The 19,155-nt window shown below is 53.6% G+C and overlaps 1 protein-coding gene across 1 annotated transcript in view; it reads right to left on the bottom strand.

Moving 5' to 3' along the window:
• Positions 1-19,155, bottom strand: part of SIM2 (SIM bHLH transcription factor 2) — a 50,223-nt gene that overhangs the window by 12,334 nt on the left and 18,734 nt on the right. Inside the window, exons 4-7 of the mRNA XM_045813512.2 lie at positions 17,839-17,947; positions 14,167-14,252; positions 13,186-13,385; positions 8,392-8,498 (exon numbers count right to left, since the gene is read on the bottom strand). Coding sequence (XP_045669468.1) covers positions 8,392-8,498; positions 13,186-13,385; positions 14,167-14,252; positions 17,839-17,947 — 502 coding nt within the window. The remainder of the gene's footprint in view (positions 1-8,391; positions 8,499-13,185; positions 13,386-14,166; positions 14,253-17,838; positions 17,948-19,155) is intronic.

Below are 19,155 nucleotides of genomic sequence, written 5' to 3'. Positions count from 1 at the left end.
CGTGGGCTCCCTTGGCAGGAGCGAGATTCCATGCCGAAGAGCACAGACAGAAGTAGTAGGAAAGAGCTAAATTTACAATGCTTCTCCTCTTGGGGTTTGCTTTTTTAACAGCAAAATCCGCGGTTTCTATTTCCAGCTCAGGTTTGCAAACATTGCCTCATTTCACCATCCCGCCCCCCAACCGTGGGAGGCAGGCAACACGGGGAATGTGGGGCCAACAAATCTTGAGGGCACAGCTGGGGCCCTAGGCTGGGTGTTCTGAATCCCTTTTTTCAGAGGGACCCCTGTGGGAGGAGGGGGCACCAGCCTCCAGAACGTTCTCTGTAGCTACATGTGAAAGGAGAGGTGGAAGGAAGGTTAAGGGAGACTCAATGAATTTGCTTTGGGCCCCAAAAGAGATGCGGTAAGATCCAACAAGGGTTCCCTATGTGGATTCCCAAGTGGCCATTCCTCCTTCAACAGGAGCGCTTATGAAGCTCCTCCACTTTGAAATCTGCCCCAGAAGTGTCTGCCCCTGGCAGTAAGACCAGATGCCTTTCCTTTTTCCTATCTTGTACCTCATTCTTTCTTCTCCTTCTCCTCCTCCTCCTCCTCCTCCTCCTCCTCCTTCTTCTTCTTCTTCTTCTTCTTCTTCTTCTTCCTCCTTCTCCTTCTTCTTCTTCTCCTCCTCCTCCTCCTCCTCCTCCTCCTTCTTCTTCTTCTTCTTCTTCTTCTTCTTCTTCTTCTTCTTCCTCCTTCTTCTTCTTCTTCTTCTTCTTCTTCTTCTTCTTCTTCTTCTTCTTCTTCTTTCTTCTCCTTCTCCTTCTCCTTCTTCTTCTTCAGAGAGAGCTAGTATGCACGTGCAGCGCGGAGGGGCAGAGGGAGAAGGAGAGAGAATCCCAAGGGGACTCTGCACTGAGTGTGGAGCCCAACATGGGGCCCAATCCCACGACCCCAAGATCAGGACCTGGGCTGAAATCAAGAGTCAGATGCTTAACCAACTGAGCCACCTGGGCACCCCCATACTTTCCTCGTTCCTTAAACATTCCTAAAACCTACCCACAATCATCTAAGCTGAATACAATAAAGCCAGTTTATCCCACATATTTTATATTAGGATTCCAACAGCAGAAGTCGCAGAGATTTTATTTCTGACCCTCCCTGCCTCTGCTCTGATGGGGCTTAGATACGGAGACCAAACAAACATAGACATAGAATTCTTTTTTTTTTTTTTTTGCTTCTCTACGACCCATGGTGATAGTCCGCGTATCAATCCAAGCTGAAATCCTAGACGCTTAGTCACAACATTCCTTGGTTTGCTCTATCTCCCCTCCAGTCTGTTGTTCTTAATTAGCTGTGCGAAATGATCCCGGGGTGGAGGGCTGCTTGGGGGTGACGGATGGGGGCAGGCTGGAGATGTCCCCTAAGCTGTAAGCTCTGGGAGCGGAGGACTTGGCCTTGGTGCTTCTAGGCCACGGTATCTCCAACATCGTGGTCTGAGATATTTCTGAAATCAGGGTGGCCCATGATGAGATGGAGGCCAGTGGTCATACTTTTCTGAGGCTGCTTTGGGGTGGAAATTCTGGTTCTGTGAATTTGCTATCCAGAAAAGTAGGTGGCCTGCCTGGTTCCTCCAGAATTCCTCCTGAAGGCACAAGCGAGCCTGTCAGCGTCTGGGAGGATGATAAACCTTGGCCTGGGGCACAACTTCTATTTCTATTTGTATGTATTTCTATTATCTATTCCTATTTTCAATTTTAAGAGCTGAAAAGGACACGAAAAATGCCTGTCGTGACTGAATAATGTTCCCCAAAAAAGATGTTCCACGTCCTGACCCCTGGAACCTATGAATGTGACCACATTTGGGAAAAGGGTCTCTGCCGATGTAATTAAGTTAAGGATCTCAAGACGACATCGTCCTGGAATAGGGTGGGCCCTACCTTGAACAAATGCCCCTCTAAGAGACAGAAGAGGAGAAGACACACACAGGGGCGTCCGAGGCAGAGACTGGAGGGATGGGACCACAGCCAAGGATTGCCAGCAGCTGGCAGAAGCTGGAAGAGGCAGGAAGGATCCTCCCTCAGAGTCCCCAGAGGAAGCCCAGCCCTGCCGACACCTTCCCTTCGGGCTTCTGGTCCCCAGAACTATGCGAGAGTACATCTCCCTTGTGTTCAGCCCCTAGTTGGTAGTATTTTGCTAGGACAGCCCCACGAAACAAAACCACCCTCCATGGGAAAACTGGTGAGTGCAATCCCCATGCTCCTCCTGCTCTTATCCCCTCTGGCAGCTCTGGCCTCGGGGGCGAATAGTCAGAGAGACTGGAGAAGAGCCGCTGCTGTTCCCCACACGATGCCCTGCCCCACACTGAGGCACTTTGATGGGAAGGACGACATGGAGAGCACCTTCAGGAAGAAGGTCCCCATGGGCCACATTGTGGCACCGACCACGGAAGATGGGCCGAGCCTGACCCATCCGGCCCCCCAAAGGTACCGTCTACACCTCTAGATGTCCAAAGCTGCTTCCAGGGATCAGGACAAGGTGTAGACCACGCTGTGCTTTCGAGGATTATTTACTGCTCCATCGCTCGTGGTTCCCCCTTAATGCGCAGGCTTCCCCACACCTTCACCTGCAAGGCAAAGACCCCTCTACCTCCAGACTCCACTTGGAGGATAGTATCCAGAAAGGATCTGAGTGTGAATGAAACGTGGTCGTGCATTTCCAGCCCAGAGGCGAGCAAGGCCAGCAACAGAGGCTAGGGTCGCCTGAAACGGAATCGTCACACTAGACTGGAAACTCCTTTCAAGTTTAACTTCCATTTGAAGACTTGTGTGCCCTGTTCCGTGGTGGAGCCACAGATGTGTGCAAACTGGTATCCCATGTACCGCATGTGCTCCTGCATGGGCTCTGTTGGTGGCACAGTGCTGTTGTTACGCAGATTGCCTGTGCGTGGTCATGTGTTAGCCGCAGGCTCTACCACTCCCTACTGCCCTACAGATGCCCCTTCATACATGTCACATGCCTGGCCCCATAAACATTTGGGTTTGTTACTCTTGTGTGCTGTCTAAGGTACGTTCTCCATGGGTGTCTACCAGCTGTCCTATAATTTTGTTGTAACAGTTATTGCTTGAGATCTGTAGACCACATACTCAGGCTTGGAAGTCTTTCTGTGATATTGAAATGTTTTGACAGTTGGACATGGCCTGTGTTCTCTGAGCTGGGCCCACACTGTAGAGCGGCCTAACTGGAGAGCTAGGTGACATTCTCTGACCATCTTGGACAAATAGCCTTTTGGACATCATACTTCTTCCAAACTGCTGTGTCCACAAGAAATCTGCCCAGTGTCCCTCAACAGAAATCACAACTTCACTGATATCAGTCCCTTCCCAAGCTGCATATTGCCCTGAGGCCCCATGATTGTCATGCCTGCACTGGGGCCCACGTTCTGCAGAAGCCACCACGGATGGTGGGCAGGGAAAGGCTGGGAGGGTCAAATACATTCCCTAGGGGATCCATGTTCATTTTTCCTTTCAGAAGCTTCTGGGGAAAGCTCTGGCACAGTCTGACTTGCAGGGAAGGCCCAGGTCCACAGTGACACAGAGGCCGAGATGCCAAGGCCATGCCAGCCTCCATCTGACCTCCGGAAGCCCATGCTCCCCAAAGACGGCACTGCCCAGCCCTGCTTCTCTTCATGAAGCTGACTTTCTGGAAGGTGTTGAATTCTCTTTCTTTAGGGGCTATGCTTTCTTTGGACCCCGTGGATCCCTGCTCTGGGTTAAGATAATATTTTGAACAATGTGTGAAAACCATTTGGCTGACTGGGGTCCTCCAGCCACCACTGCCGCATGTCCAAGTCCGCTGCTGGCAGAACCCTTCGCCCCATCTCCAGGGATTCCTGGGTTTTGGACACCAGTGTGGAGAAAATCTGGCCTTGGAAAATCGGACAGTCACCTCCCTGGGTGTTGGCAGATGTTTCCTGTGCTCAGTGACCTCATCAACTGTGAAGACAGATGCATCTGTATGTCTCCCTGGAAGAGGAGGCCTTGGAGTCCTGAGGGTCACCATAGTCCTGGCCACCTCCAGCCGCCTTCAGTTGTGGGATGGAAAGGAAGTGGCAGAGATTGCCCCGCACGTCTACACTCCTGGGGCAACCACCAGCCAGCTCCAGCTGTGATCGGAATGAAGGACTTGAGTCCCAGGTGGGCAGGGGCCACCGTGCGGATCCGGGATCTGGGTGAACCCTGGAGGGCGGGAGGCTTGGGCCAGGCCCCTGAGCCCTGCCGTCACTTACTGAAGCATTATGTGACAGGACTATTCCAAATGACGAATCCTGACTTCTCAGACTTCTCACCTGTCCCCCCAAAGCCTACTACTTGGGTACATAAGAGCTCTGAGACAGAGTCCCTGTCACGGACTGAACTGTGTTCCACCCAAATTCATATGCTAAAGTCCCGTCCCACAGCACCTTGGAATGTCGCTGTATTTGGAGACAGGATCTTTAAAGAAGTAATTGAAATAAAATGAAGTAATAGGGGGGACCCGAATCCAGTATGGCTGGTATCCTTATAATAAAAAGAGAGGAGGACGCAGACACACACAGAGGGATGACCACTGGAGGCCACAGGAACAAGACGGCCATCTACAAGGCAAAGACAGAGGCCTCCGGAGAAACTAGTCCTGCCGACACCTTGATCTCAGATTCAAGCCTCCAGCACTGTGAGAAAACACATTTCTGTTGGTTAAGCCCCTCAGCCTGTAGTATCTTGTAATGGCGGCCCGAGCAGACCAATACAGTCCCCATAAGGATCTGAACAACACGAGGGAAAAGCGTCGTTCAGAAACAAGAACTTAGGGCCTTGGGTGGGGCTGGAAGGAGCTGGACACACCCTCCGGAGGAGAGGGGACAGCAGTGGACACCATGTGGGGAGTGAAAACAGAACTGGAGAGAGTGGGGGTTTTGGCTTCCCCAGCAACCACAGGGCAGGAGTTTGGGTGTGGACAACACTCCAACTGCCCAACAGAGACCCTGGGCGGGGGGGCAACAGAGCCCCTCAGAGAGAGGTGACCAAAGCATGCCAGGACAGAACGACCACCTGGGCTGGGAGGTGAGGAGCAGCTTGTGGCAGGAAGGCTGGATGGAGACCACCTTCGCAAAGCCTGGAGACCAACGAGGGGAGGAGGCTGAGGAGCCACAGCCCTTTGGACCTCTGCTCTGATCATGCCTCCTAGCATCCCTGCCCTCACCATGGAGCGCACCCAGAAACTCCCTCCTGAGGCCTTTGTCCAGCAGAGCCCACTCTAACAGACGTGGGGGAGCAAGGGGATTAGCAGCCCCGAGAGCAGCCTTCAGACGACGACTGGCAGGAGCAGAATATAAATACCTCAGCTCACCCCCTTGGCACCATGACTGAGTCCCAGTCAGACAAGCTCCTCTTAAAGGCTCCTTCCCCTTCAAGACTTATTTCTCTCTCCCCTAAGGCCATTTCAGTTGCTGTCCAAATAAACCACTGTACTTGAACTCCAGGCTCAGGTCGGCTTCTGGAGTTGGCCCCTCTGGCCCCAGCTCTGTGTGTGGGAGGGAGACCAGTGTCTCAGGTAGCTCACAACACAGAGGTTTCAAGACCACCCAAGCTCTACACCCATAAAGACCCGGCTTCCAAAAACCATGCTCTGGGTGTTGACTATGTCCCCTGTCTTCATCTGAGAGTCCCAGCTTTGGAGGGGAAAGTAATGGCTTTCCTGAGGGGGATGTCCAAAGATGGTTCCAATCCTGGAGCCAAGGTGTGAGCTCGGGAAGACTAATTCCTACCCCTGTCTGTGGGTAAGAGCCTCGGCTGTTTCTCACTGTCAGAGCTCCTCTAGTTTACATCAGGAAAAGCTGGCAGACGGGAGTCCGGGACAGACGTGGGGCTCATGGTGGATCCCGAGGCCATGCCCTGTCTCCCTGAAGCCTGGCTGGGATATGCTGTCTGCCTCCTGTCCCCATGCTTTCTCCCCTGTAGTGAAGGTCACTGCACAGGAGCAATCATTGTCAGTATTGGCGTTTTAAATTTTCTTTGATTTACCAGTTCTAGCCCCTTTGGGGAAAAAAACAACACTGTGCTCCCTCTGCTTTCTAAATGCTTCTGTCTTTTCTGTGTCTCCTGGAAGCCTGTGTACACCTTTCCTTTCAGGGCTCCCTTGGATAATCGAAATGTCTAGAAATACCAAATCCCAAGTGAGGTAAGGAGAATGTATCATGCACATGGCAGAGGACCTCTCAAATAAAGTCCCTTCCCAAGCCGGGTGAGCTTGGGGAGACTGCGGCTCCTGACGGAGCAAAGACAGCCCCATGTCTCCACGTCTAAGAGCCGTCTTGTGGTGGAAACCGCTCAAGGCTTGAGAGCCAAACAGGCCTGAACTCTAGTCCTGCCTGCCCTCCCACAGGTCTCCGCCCCTGGGGCCGACCTGCTCATCCGGGAAATGGACACAAGGGCCGCCCAGCTCCCCACACTGATGCAAGGTCAGAATGGATACGTGAAAAGCACGCATCTGTGTCGGGGTCACAGGAGCCTCGCGCTGATCGTCACTGTGGCCTTTATTACATTTCCAAAGCACAGACTGTATTTATTTCCCCCGGAAAAAAAATCCCTGCTCCCCTCTGTCAGCCAGGCAGCACAAGAGATCAGAAATGAGATTTAAAATGATGAACTTAATTCTATAAGTTTCCATTCTTCGTGCTTAGAGGCCTCATGTTCTCCAGTGCAGCAGCCCCACTCTGGGGAGCAACTCTTCCTGCAGGTAATTCGGGGGCTGTCAGGGCTTGCTGGCTATCGGGGGTCCTGACAAGCTCCTGCCTCCATGGAAGGGGGCTGGGGACCCATGGGGCGGGGGCTTTCAGAGCAGCCACCTGCCTTCTCCCCCCGCAGTGGTAGCGGCAGGGAACGTCCCTCCCTGGGCCCCCCCAGGCCGTGTGGAGGTGTGGACCCTCACGCCTGTCCTCCCTTCTAGATTATTCTGTGGTGATGACACTGCTCCACACCCTCAAAGCAGACACCTCTTCATCTCCCGACGGCTCTCATGACTCCAGAGCACACACTCCCGCTTACCCCCTGCCCGGCAAGTCTCCCCAATAACTAATTCTGAAATTGACACTTCCCACCCTGTTTTCAGCTCCCGTACGAGCGAGGCCGACCCACAGATCCCATCAAACAGCGGGCAGTTGCTTCCTGACCAAGCTGCTTTCAAGAACAACAGGGATGCTTGTATCACGATTCAGCTATTAAAACGCAAGAAACATAAAGGCTGCTCACAACTTCGAGTCTGTCCGCACACAGCGACCTTTCCACGCTGTTGTGAATCAACAGGGAGCAGGAAGAAGCTGTCCAAGTCTTTCCAGCAACAGCCTAGTAACTGCCATGCCCACTGGGTCCCAGTCGATACTGCCTGGGCAGGCAGACCATGTGGCCACAGAGCGAGCAGTCCTTGGACCCGCCGTCCACCCTCGGCTCGACACCAGCAACTTGTCCTCTAACGCCTCCTCGTCAACACAAAGCAAAGCAAGAATGGGGGCCATGCTGTCTGGGCTGGCTCCTCCAACCACCTGCACCCCATTAACAAGCACCCCTGAGCCGGCCATCGGCATGAAGGGCTGGACCGTGAGAGGCTGAGGTATCCCACTCCATGCCAGCTCTTTGCTGCCTCAAGTTGGATTCTAGAAGAAAAGTAGCACTTCTTTAAACGTTTCCATGACTACAGCCCCACCCCCACCCCATCCAGATGTTCGCCCAACTGTCTGCATTGGGAAGTCAAATCCTGCTTATTCACTCTTTCCGTGCTGACTTCTTCCCTCCTGGGAACCTGGGGTCTCCCCTGAGCTGGCCAACCAGGTGGTGGACAGTGGTCAGAGGCCGGCTGCTGCCTGCTTCAGCTCCAGGCTCTGCCAGCCTCTCACTGTGTAACCCCAGGCAAGTGGCTGAACCTCTCTGAACCTCGGCTCCTCCTCAGTAGTAACAGGAGGATATGAACACGAGCAGCCCCCTCACTGGGTTGGCAACATCATTCATCACTTAAACCGGTGCCCGACAGTAGTAAGAGCTCAGTACGTGTTGCTGCTTTTGCTGGTTGCCCTCATTTGCCACTGGTGTCCAGATGTCACAGAGAAACTGAGGTTCCCATCCACCATCTCCAATCTGGCAACTTCTGCACCAGCCCACACCCGCCCCTGCGTCACTGGCAGGTGAGCTGGGATGTCTGAAAACTGAGCAGTAGCTTTGCTTAATCAAGGGGTGGACAGAGTGGGCAGGACGTCCACCATTCGTGGGTGCAAAACCGACGACCGTCGTACCGCACAAGGGCCGCCCTCCTGCCCCATCCTCACCCCTCCTCCCTGGCCAGCCCCGGCCCACCGCCCCGCGCGGGGTGAGCGGTACTCACGGAGGTGGTGCGCATAGCGGAGGTGGAAGACGTCACAGCCGTGCACGTGATGGTAGAGGGTCTTCTCGATCAGGTCCTGCGGCTCATACCCGGTCAGCTCGGTCACCCTGGGGCAGTGGGGGGAGGGGGGGACAGTGGCTCCGTGGGTTACACTGCTCTGCAGACTGCCTTTCATTTAAACTAATATTGGTTTTGCCAACTAATCAAGTGCTAAAAGGCTCAGGGCGGGGGGTGATGTTGGTTTTGGAAACTGAGAATGATCTTTTTTTACAAGAAGTGAGTCTTTGAACTCTAGCCCAGGGCAGGATGTAGCACTACTCACGAGCGGGAATGTTCTTCTGAAACTACTGGCTAGAAGAACATTTGGGATGGCTTAACATGTTTTCCTTTTTCAGGGTGAAGCTTCTCTGGGGGCGCTTACGAGTGAACTTTGATGCCGATAGTGGGAGAAAGACCCACTCTCCAGGGCCTTTGGGCTGACAGTCCAATGGGAACCTTTGTTTTTTTATTATGATAAAATATGCATAACAGAAACTGCTGTTTTAACCATGTTTAAGTGTGCATTTAGTGGCAATAACTACATCCAAACGTTGTGTGACCAACACCCTTTCCCTCTCCAGAACTCCCCACTGCTCCCCCCACCCCGGTAACCTGCACTCTCCCTCTGTCTCTATGAATCTGTCTATTCTAGGTATCTCATAGGAGTGGGGTGCCTGGGTGGCTCAGTTGGTGAAGCGTCTGCCTTCGGCTCAGGTCATGATCCCAGGGTCCTGGGATCGAGTCCCACATTGGGCTCCTTGCTCAGCAGGGAGCCTGCTTCTCCCTCTGCCTGCCACTCCCCCTGCTTGTACGCTCTCTCTGACAAATAAATTAATTAATTAGAAAAAAATAGGTATCTCAGAGGAGTGAAATGATTTGGCCTATGTCCTTCTGCGTCTGGCTTCTCTCACTTGGCATCATGTTTCCAAGCTTCGCCATGCTGTAGCATGTGACAGGATGCCCCTTGTTTTCATGGCTGGGTAATATTCTATTTTGTGTAGATATCACGTTCGGTTTGTCCGTTCGCACACTGACGGCCCCTTGGGTGGTTCCCGCAGCCCAGCTACTGTGTGCGTGAGCCTTGACGTCTCACACTGGACACCTGCTGCCTGGCACGCTGGTCTCAGGCTGCTCTGGTTGGGCGGTGGCATGTACAGACCGGCTGGAGACACGGACACCTCCTATCACTGTAGGATGGTCATGCAGCCCGTGGAAAATAGTGGACCAGCACCCACAAACACCGTGACTGCAAGGTACACCTTCAGCCTGCTGGCAAAAGAGTAACATGCTCCCGGAGCCTTCCTGCCATTATCACCTCTCTGCTCTCATCAAGCCCCAGGAACACGGATTTCCCACGTCAGCTCTTTAAAGAAAAGCGGCTCTCAGCGTCCAAGACCACATCATCACTGGCGTTCGGATCACTCCATCCGGAGGTGAAAATGGCATGCGGCAATGGTGTCGCTTCCCAGGCCCTGAGCAACTGAGCTGGGAGCTGTGCCCTCGGAGGAGGTGGCCCCAACGCCTTGGTGACAGATATTCAAGAACAGATGAAAGAGGAGGACAAGAAGGATTCTAAGGGAAGGGAGGTGGTCCTGGGGGGGTAGAGGCGGGGCCCGAGGACTGGCCGGGACTGGGGGTCCTGCTGGCTCGTATCTGAAATGTTGGCTGTAAATGAAACGGGGAATGGGGAAACCTGACCTCACTGTCATTCCATAACCTGCTCCCCTTTCTGTTGAGTTCTGCGCGGGCTTCGGGTCGTAAATCTCCAGGAGCCTCATATTTCCCTGGAATCGCTCACTATTTGGTGTACACATTTCCATGGTGTTCCTCCAGGGCGGGAAGGAGACGGGGCTGGAGGTAGGTGGGAAAGGGAACTTGCCACAGCCTTTCGGGGCTCAGGGTATTTATCTAAGGGCCACCTAGAACTTCAGGCCCCATTGGAGTCGAACTGTGTGGCAGGAAAACTGAGACCTGGCTTCCCCCCAAAAAGAAAACCAGGCATCTCTACGGTGTGAAGATGAAAGAGGGTTCCCAGGCCCTTTGGAAGTAAAGTTACAGAACCACGGCCCCGAACGTGTAAATGAATCAGAAACACGTGTATTAAGTTTCTCATCAAAGTACACGCTGGTTTTAAAAATTAAAGGGAAAGAGAAGGGTCTGGCAGCATGCCTTCCTGGTTTTTTCCAAACCTCCAGTGTCTGAAGACCTGTCAGAGGGATTTGCCAAACCCCAAACATGGCTGGGTTCATCCATCCTTAGCAAAAGCACCAGCTACAGTTTCAAAGTGAAATACCACAAAACCCCCATGAACCAAATTTCAGGTTATGCTGAGTTCAGTTGTGTCTGGGATTACACTGGGTGGGGGGCCCGTGACTCTAGGGCTGCTGGGCTTCAAGCCAACCCCACACTGTGGCTTCTAGGCTTTGGGTGTAGGGCCTGACATCTCCCACCCCACCAGGCCATTCTGCTGACCTCTGGGTCCTGGGCCAACCCCTCTGTCCCCCAGCCCAGAGGCCTATCAAAGACCGAGCTGCAAGACCAGAGACCAGAGAGGGTGTGAAGAATTCTCCAGCTCGTCTCTACCCTCTTAAGCATCTCCTAGATGACTGGAGTTCAGAAGCATTGCTAGAAGCTTCCTGGTACTTAGCTGGGAGAACTGCAGGGGACTTCTGCAGAGACAGGGAGTCTTCTTCCAGATCACTGTCTTTCTTTCCTACTTACCTCAGGGGTCCAGCCCTCACTCTGAAGTGGAGAAAGAAAGGCATTCGAGAAAGCCCAGGCCTGAGGCTCCCTCCACAAGCAGTCCGACCTCTAAGCTAACCTCGAGTACCCTCTTCTACAAAGCCCTCCATTTGTCCTTTGCATTTCAAAGCTGTGTGCATCGAAAGATTTGAGAAGACCTGAAATCCCTTCTCCGGGGAGCCCTCCCTCTTTCCTCTTCCAGAGAACTCACTGAGCCTCAGAGGCTTTTCCTAGAATCGTCGAAGGACAACTAGGAGAGGGACATAACAAGGGAGGGCCTCCCAAGTGTCTGAAATAATGAACTTGGACGGCTGGGATTCCTCAGTTCACTTTTCCAAGTGGCTCCTGAATCCAGAAAGAACCCTTCCCACTGCTGCTGTCACTTCCCCCACACTCCCAGGCAGCCCACCCACCCGGGCCCCTTTCCTGGCAGGTGCGTGTCTTTGCTGCAGGAAAACAGCATTTGTCAGCGTCTGGCCAGCTGACCTCCTTCCCCCAAACAGTTATGTGTAGTCTTTGCTGGGAGCCTCTAAAAACACAGAGGCCGAGTGCGTCATGTCAACCTTGGTCATTTCTCTACCTCTGAAGGGTTCTGAGGTTCTGAGGTGTGCTAACGATGACCTCGGCTAATTCGTGTCTTCGCCGCCTGCCCCTAATGTGTGGTTTTCTCCCACAACTGGTTAAAATGACCAATTTTACATCATGTATATTTTACCACAATTAAAAAGGTGGAAAATCTATCGATCTTAGCAAAAAAAAATATATCTATATTTACATATGGATGTATCTGTCTCCTTTCTCCCGGGAAGCTTAGCCACACACATCAAAAAGCAGAAGTGGGGTCTCTGAACATTAGTCCTCCCTGTACAGCTGAGGACTCTGGGGCTACCAGGTGAAGGGACTCACCTTGCAGCCCATCAGCCTTTTTACTTTGACAAATGCTTCATGTCAGTGATCCAATTTCACCCTCCCTAACAGCCTGCGGGTAGCCGAGTGGGCAGGGCAGGGCTGACTCGTTTTACCAATGAGAAAAAGGAAGCCCGAAGAAGCCCCACAGGCCTGAGGCCTCAAGGCCAGTGAAGCCTGCAGGCGGCCCTGGGGGACGGCCCTGCCGCCCTGGCCACTCCAGCCCTCCCCTCCCCCGTGCAGGGGGCTTCGGCAGGCCTAGCCAAACAACAAATCAGTGCTTCTGCCTCGGTCATTCTCCCTTCTCCCTCCGAGAGGAGATCCGCAGGCTGGAGGGCGTCCTCGAGTAGGAGCCGAAAGGACAGTTGAGAGAGATGGTTCAGGGCCACGGCATCTTCACCCTCCCAGGCCAGGCCCAGACGGGGCGCCCAAGGAGCTCGTGGCCACAGGTTTCTCCAGGGAAGGCCACCTGCCTGCTCGCAGCCTCAGCTCTGGTGGCTGCCACAGCTCCAGTGGCTTCGCACCAGCCTGCGTGGGCTGCCCCCCCACCATCCACACTACTCAGTTTTTTAAACCTACTTGATAGAGATACAAGACACAATCCCGACATCGTGGGCCTTCAAGAACAGCTAACTTGTGTCCACAACACACACTTCCAGTTCCTACTCCAGTGAGATGATGAAGGTATAAGTAAATAATATAAAACAAGTATCTTGTACCCGGAGAAGCTGGCTACCCCCCGTGTCCTACGGCTGATAGCAATTCTTTCAACTCACGACCTGGTCCCACTAAACCACTTTCTAACTCACATTCTTGAGAGAGAGAGAGAGAGAGAGCACAAGCAGGGGGAGCAGCAGAGGGAGAGGGAGCAGCAGGCTCCCCAGCTGAGCAGGGAGCCTGCCTCGGGGTCCCCAGACACTGGGGTCATGACCTGAGCTGAGTGGAAGGCAGACGCTTAACTGACTGAGCCCCCCAGGCGCCCCTCTAACTTGCATTCTTAGTGTGACTTATTCCTTGTTACATTTTGGCTTAACGGTGTAGCTTTCAGGCCAGTTTCCACGTCGGCTTCTTCCGGAACTCTGCAGGAGCAGCAGGGGCCAGACTCACCTGGAATCCAGGAAGATCAGCTTCAGGTCGAGGCTGGCCCTGAACATGAACATGTTACTGTGCAGCTTGATCTCTGTGATGGCGCTGGGCGGCAGCGACTGGCCCACGGCCACCAGCCCCACGATCTGGTAGCACGAGTCGTACAGAGACATGTCCAGCATATACTGCCTGATCTTCAAGTAGCCGCTGCAGTGGATGACCTGGGGAAAGCAGAGGGCAGGGTCAGCCGCCGGCAGCCCAGGGGTCAGGCTGGCACCCACGCCTCCTGGCTCGGGGCCTGCCCGCCTTCTCGAGTGTGCTGGACGATGCCCAGCCCAGCCTCTAGTGAGCTGTCGGGCCAACATGCTGACAGACACCGAATTCACTGCTCAGAAGAAACGGAGCTATGCTTCTTTCTCAGGAAACAATATAATACAACGTAAGGGTTGTCTTATCCAACTGAGTCCAAGTAACTCCACAAGGTACGACTACTACGTAATGGATTTACCCATAATTAACCATCACCAAGTCACCATTAGACAGCACAACAAAAGTGCCATGGGAAGCTAACCGTTGGTTCCATGATGCTCGCTGGGGTGCCTGTAATGCTCACCCCCTTTCGATGGGACTGGATTTGTCTGTGAACTTGACATTTATGTCACCTGACAAGCTATACCATTCCAATAAATTAAGAATTCTCTCCGTAGAATCAAAAGAATCTTCCTTTTCGTGTATTTCTATTCTGTTTTGTTTACTTCATTTATAACTCAAGATTTTATCCCCCTGTTATAAGCACTAAGCCGGAGTGGCTAGATAGAGACCTCTGATCGTTAGAGCCAAAAACCACGCAGGAGAGAATGTATAGCTCCCATACCTGCTGCAGGAGCAGCGGCGAGAGCCCCCTAGACAGAAACATCTGGGTCCCCGTGCTTGCTGTCTGCAGGTGTTCTTGAGGAGGACCCCCGCCACCTAACCCCGCCCCCGACACGGGGCTCCTCGTACCTTGTACCCACTGCACGTCAGGCCTGCGTTTCTTTTCGCCAAGACACACTTCATCCGCAGAAAGAACGACCGCTCTATCTCATACTCTGAAAGCAGGAGTGAGGTTAGGTTGGCCAACTGTCCCACGATGCTTCCCCCGATTTTGTCCCAACAACAGCAATCAATCCCCAGGACCAGACCAGGCAGCCAGAGGCCCCAGCGCAGAATGCCCAGCCCCTGACCTACAGAATTTCTGCCTGTGGCCGGGACCCGGGTGGGGTGGGGAGACTGGCCCAGTCCTGGCATGGCTTCCACGTGCTCCAGAGGCAGGCAGCCAGAAACGTGGCCATGGCAAGAACTCAGGAGACACCAACCTGGGGCCAACGTGAGGACTGTAAGTACAGTGGGCCCAGCCCCACTTGACACGCTTGTGATCCTCCCTCCCCCTCCCCGGGCAGACACAGAAAAAATCTCCTTGGCCAGCCCTGGGGTGGAGGCCTGTGTTGGCCAGGAAGGCCCAGAAGCATCTGACTTCCTTCGGGGTAGAGGATACTGAGTCAGGGCTCACAGCACAACCCTCTCCCCAGCAGAGGGAGGCAGTCACAGGGCACCTCCTGCCAGCTGTGCCCATGGGCACCGAGACTGCCCGAGACTGCCCGAGACTGCCACGGAATGGGGAAGAGAACCCAAGAGACCCACTCGCTCGGCCAGATCAAAGCTTTTGCCCTCACCTATAGCCCCACTCTGACCACCCTTCCTTTCTCGATGACTCTGACCCTCCCCATTCAGTCTTTCCCTGGCTAGCCTGAAGGCCTCACCCACCAATCTCCGACCTCACTATTGCAAATGCGAGCGAGTCCCCTAAGGAAACACCCTATGCTTCAGTGAGCAGATGCCAGTTCTCTGGAATGATGTGTCCATGCCCCTGGGTAAGGGTGAGGTCACTCCACTCCTAATAAACAGCTACTTGGTGGCAGTTAATAAATTAATTTTTAAAGAACGGTTACCATTAGGAGTGGAGGCAATGCCCCCTGCCCCTCCACAGGGGGAGCAAGGGAATCACATGCCAGGCGGCCACATTTACCTAAAATTTGTCTGCAGTAGGCCAGGGTCTGCAAGGCATCAGGCTTTTCGGTAACACACCTGCCTGTCTGCACCATTTCCAGCTACACACTGAGGTGTGGACGCTCAGGTCTAAACACCTTCACCCAGTAACGAACCATCCAGTTTGGAGAAAGCCAAGAGCACAACAACCATGAAGCAGCAAGGCGAGCTCAGATGCAGAAAGCCAGCTCCGTGGACGAGAATCCGGGGAGCAGTCCCAGCGCCTGCGAACCTCAGACCTTGCACATTCAGATGGCAACTCCACCTCTCCCAGACCTCGGTGCTTCTCGTGTGTGGTTGCTACACCTCAGGCATGAACCCCACGGGGACTGGGATTGGAAGGGCCTCGTGATATTCCTAAGACATGGTTGCTGTCATTTTATAAACACTTAATTTAAAGCCATGACATGGAAGAGTGACGTGAAACCAGAGCTTGTAGGAGAAAGTCCATTCCTGTATAACTAACACACTGTGGAACTTTCTAGAACAATAATAACACAATGGTCTCAGGACTTCTCTAAGATTCCTGTGGCCTTTTCCAGCCTTAAACAATCCCGCAGTGAAAGCATGAGACTCAGGTACACTATTCCCCACACCCCCCAGCCCTCAATTTGATAGAAATCACTTCTTCTGAGCTTATCCATGTGCACTGATGTGGTCAGACTGTTTGCAAGGACTTAAGAGTTACAGACTACAGCGGGGAGCCTGGGTGGCTCAGTCAGTGAAATGTCTGCCTTCTGCTCAGGTCATGATCCCAGGGTCCTGGGATCAAGTCCCGTGTTGGACTCCCTACTCAGCAGGGGGCCTGCTTTTCCCTCTGCACCCTGCCCCCCACCGGCTCGTGCTCTCTCTCTCAAATAAATAAATAAAATCTTTTAAAAAAATAAAGAAGAGTTACAGACCAGAGCTACAAGGAAGCCCCCACCTCATCTCCGAAACCAGCACAGCAGTCTCTGTCCCTGATGCGGAAAAGTGAGACGCACAGTGACCACGTCTGAGGCTGAGAACACGGGGGCCCCAGAGCTGCATCTGCAGGTGGTTTTAAAGCTGAGTGTGCTCTTTGCAGTCTCTCCTTCTGGCCTTAGAACGGCCCCTCCCAGGAGGAGGCAGTGAGAGAGGAACTCAAGCTTTTCTCCGGCCGTCTACCTCATTCGACCATGCTTCATGGCTCTCCTTTCGCATTCTGTTCTTTGGGGAATTTTGGCCACGCTGGGGCTACCATAGTCCACAGCAGACAAGAGACCCCTTGAGCGGGGCGCCTGGGTGGCACAGCGGTTAAGCGTCTGCCTTCGGCTCAGGGCGTGATCCCGGCGTTGTGGGATCGAGCCCCACATCAGGCTCCTCCGCTATGAGCCTGCTTCTTCCTCTCCCACTCCCCCTGCTTGTGTTCCCTCTCTCGCTGGCTGTCTCTATCTCTGTCAAATAAATAAATAAAATCTTAAAAAAAAATAAAAAAAGAAAAGAAAAGGACCCGGGCCTTAATTAAAAAAAAAAAAAAAAAAAAAAAAGAGACCCCTTGAGCAACATGCTGGTTGGTCTCATTGGACAGTCAGAGAGAGGGAGTTACAGGGCCGGCGGCCAGAACAAATTCGTCTTCCCAGCATGCACTGCAACCGCAATTTGGGGAGTCATTTGGGTAACGATGTGTGCCACATCGTCCACCAAACAATCACACCACATCATGTCCTGACACACGCTTATGGAGGTAGGACCCCAATCTATGCGTGTCCAGTAGTGGGACCGTCAGGTGGAGGATCGTGTCCCCACGTGGAGACAGGCCAGGGAGGTGGACCTGCCTCCGTCTAGACCAGGGCTTCCTAACGGATTCGTGCCGTGGCACAAAAGCCACAGATTCCTACCTGGAATAACATCCTCAAGTGCAGAAGATAAAAATATCTGAGATCACAAATGGAGCCAACTCTATTGAAAACAGTTACCAAAATACGAAAATAAGTGGTGATTTGGTTACAAATGTGCTGCTTTATTCACACATTAAATAACAAGAGCCTGCAGCCGGCCTTGTAACTCCTGAAATTTCTAAGTAGCGATGAGCGTTAAGTGGTAAGTTTAAACACCTGTGAGAACTGCAAAGTGAAATGAAAATGCCTGTGACTCTCGTTGTTGGCAAAGCCACGGGTAAGAGTGAGAGTAAAGTGGCCTAGTGTCCATTATCTATAAGCCAAGGAAATGCTACCTTCCAACCAGACAGAAAAAGGTGTAATTCTCCCCGTGCAGTTTCACAGACCCCCTGAGCTCTATGGGGGACCCTCTGGTTAAGAAGCCCAGGTCTCGACCTGTGTCCCTGTATTCTAAACCAAGATCGCATTAGGGAAGAAGCCTTTGACCCCTTTACTTTACCTTCTACCAATGCCTATCATGGTCTCTGGCACCAGAAATGGGATCAATAGTGTTGCTTCGAAGGACAGAGGCATAAACGCAAATCCCACACACTGTGTGTTTGCTGGAGAGGCCCAGCTGGGCAGCCCCAGTCACGCTTCCCCTTGGCAGCATGGGGAGCAAAACCCTCGGGTCACATCGAAGAGCTTCGTCTGGTTTTCATTCTGGTTTCTTTTCATCTGGAGGAAATACCTTGGAGCAGGTGATGGTGAAGTGGCTGGTGGGCCGCAAGGACAGCTGTCATCTCGTCGTGGTCGGAAGGATGGATGTACTCATAAATACTGTTGCCGGTGAGCTCCACCTGCCACAGAGGGAAGGGAAGGGTCAGAAATCCCCTGGGGGCAGCCCGGGGGGAGGGAGGGGAAGATGCACGATAGGTACGCACAGCATGGGACAGAGCTTTGACCTCTGCTCACCACGCACACCTTCTCCCCACGCAGAAACACGTGTCTTTTTTCAAGCAGCGCTCTGAACCGTCTCCCACGTGGGGCCGTGAGCTGAAAGCCGAGACAGTCCTGAGCAGGAGGAACTGGGACGGGAAGGACGAAAAGGTGAGCCGTAGAGGTGGGGGACCCTCAGGGACCGGGCAGCATCCTCTAGACAGGAGGCAGCTTACAACGGACTGGAGCCAGGGCCTGGCCCTCCACCCACACTCCTGTGCTGCGTTGAGGGGCCTGGCCAGCCGGGAGACCAGCTGCCAAGTCCAGACTGTGGTCCCTGCGAGAGCCATGTCCTCTCCGAGGCTGAGCAGCTGGGAGCCATGGGGGCTCCGCTGCACTTGGAGAGGGCTCGCACTCCGACAAAGGCCCCTTCTCCGTCAGCTCTGAGCTGCGCCCCTCTGGCACCGCCAGGCCTCTTTCACGTTGCCAGAACCGTGTCCCTGGCCTCCTGACTCCGAGATGACTGGCTCCCCAATGGCTCCCGCCCACGGGTGTGGCGGGGCGGCCTCGTGACCTGTGGGAACGTTCGGGCCCACTCCAGACAGCCACGTGGCACGGTGGGTATTTCCGGGGGTTGCGACCCCAGCACTGGGACACCGCCTACTTCCAGGCACACCCTGCAGAGGACACGAGGGCAGGCCTAGAGCCCACGTGCGTGTTGCACAGGACCCTGCTTTGCAGGGACGGGCGTCTCTAGGAAAACACCAGCATTAGGACCTCTCCACAGAGATTCCTGCTGATTCGACGTCTAACCTTGAGAACGTTTCTACTGTTCTCCCAAACAGAAGTGCCATGCATGATAGGGGAGGTTAGAGAGTGGCGAGACCTGGACACCCTGACCTGTCATCCCAAGATGGGCAGTGCCATAGAATGTTCCAGAGGCTATGACCATCAGAAGGGCCTTCTGAGCAGCGGTGGCAGGACCCTGTTTTAGAGATGCAATGGTGCAGACGAGAACAGTGAGTCAGGGCACCCAGGATTGCCCAGGGCACTGACGGCTCTTCCACCACAGCCGGCAGGAGCCCTGGAGCCCAGGGGAGAGGACACTGAAAGCGCGTGAGAAACTGCC

Source organism: Ursus americanus, chromosome 4, assembly GCF_024610735.1.
Source record: "Ursus americanus isolate L20-20 chromosome 4, mUrsAme1.1.p, whole genome shotgun sequence".
Classification (NCBI taxonomy): Eukaryota; Metazoa; Chordata; class Mammalia; order Carnivora; family Ursidae; genus Ursus; species Ursus americanus.
Note: the sequence above shows the minus strand (reverse complement) of the source record. Positions and strands in the feature narration are given on the sequence as shown.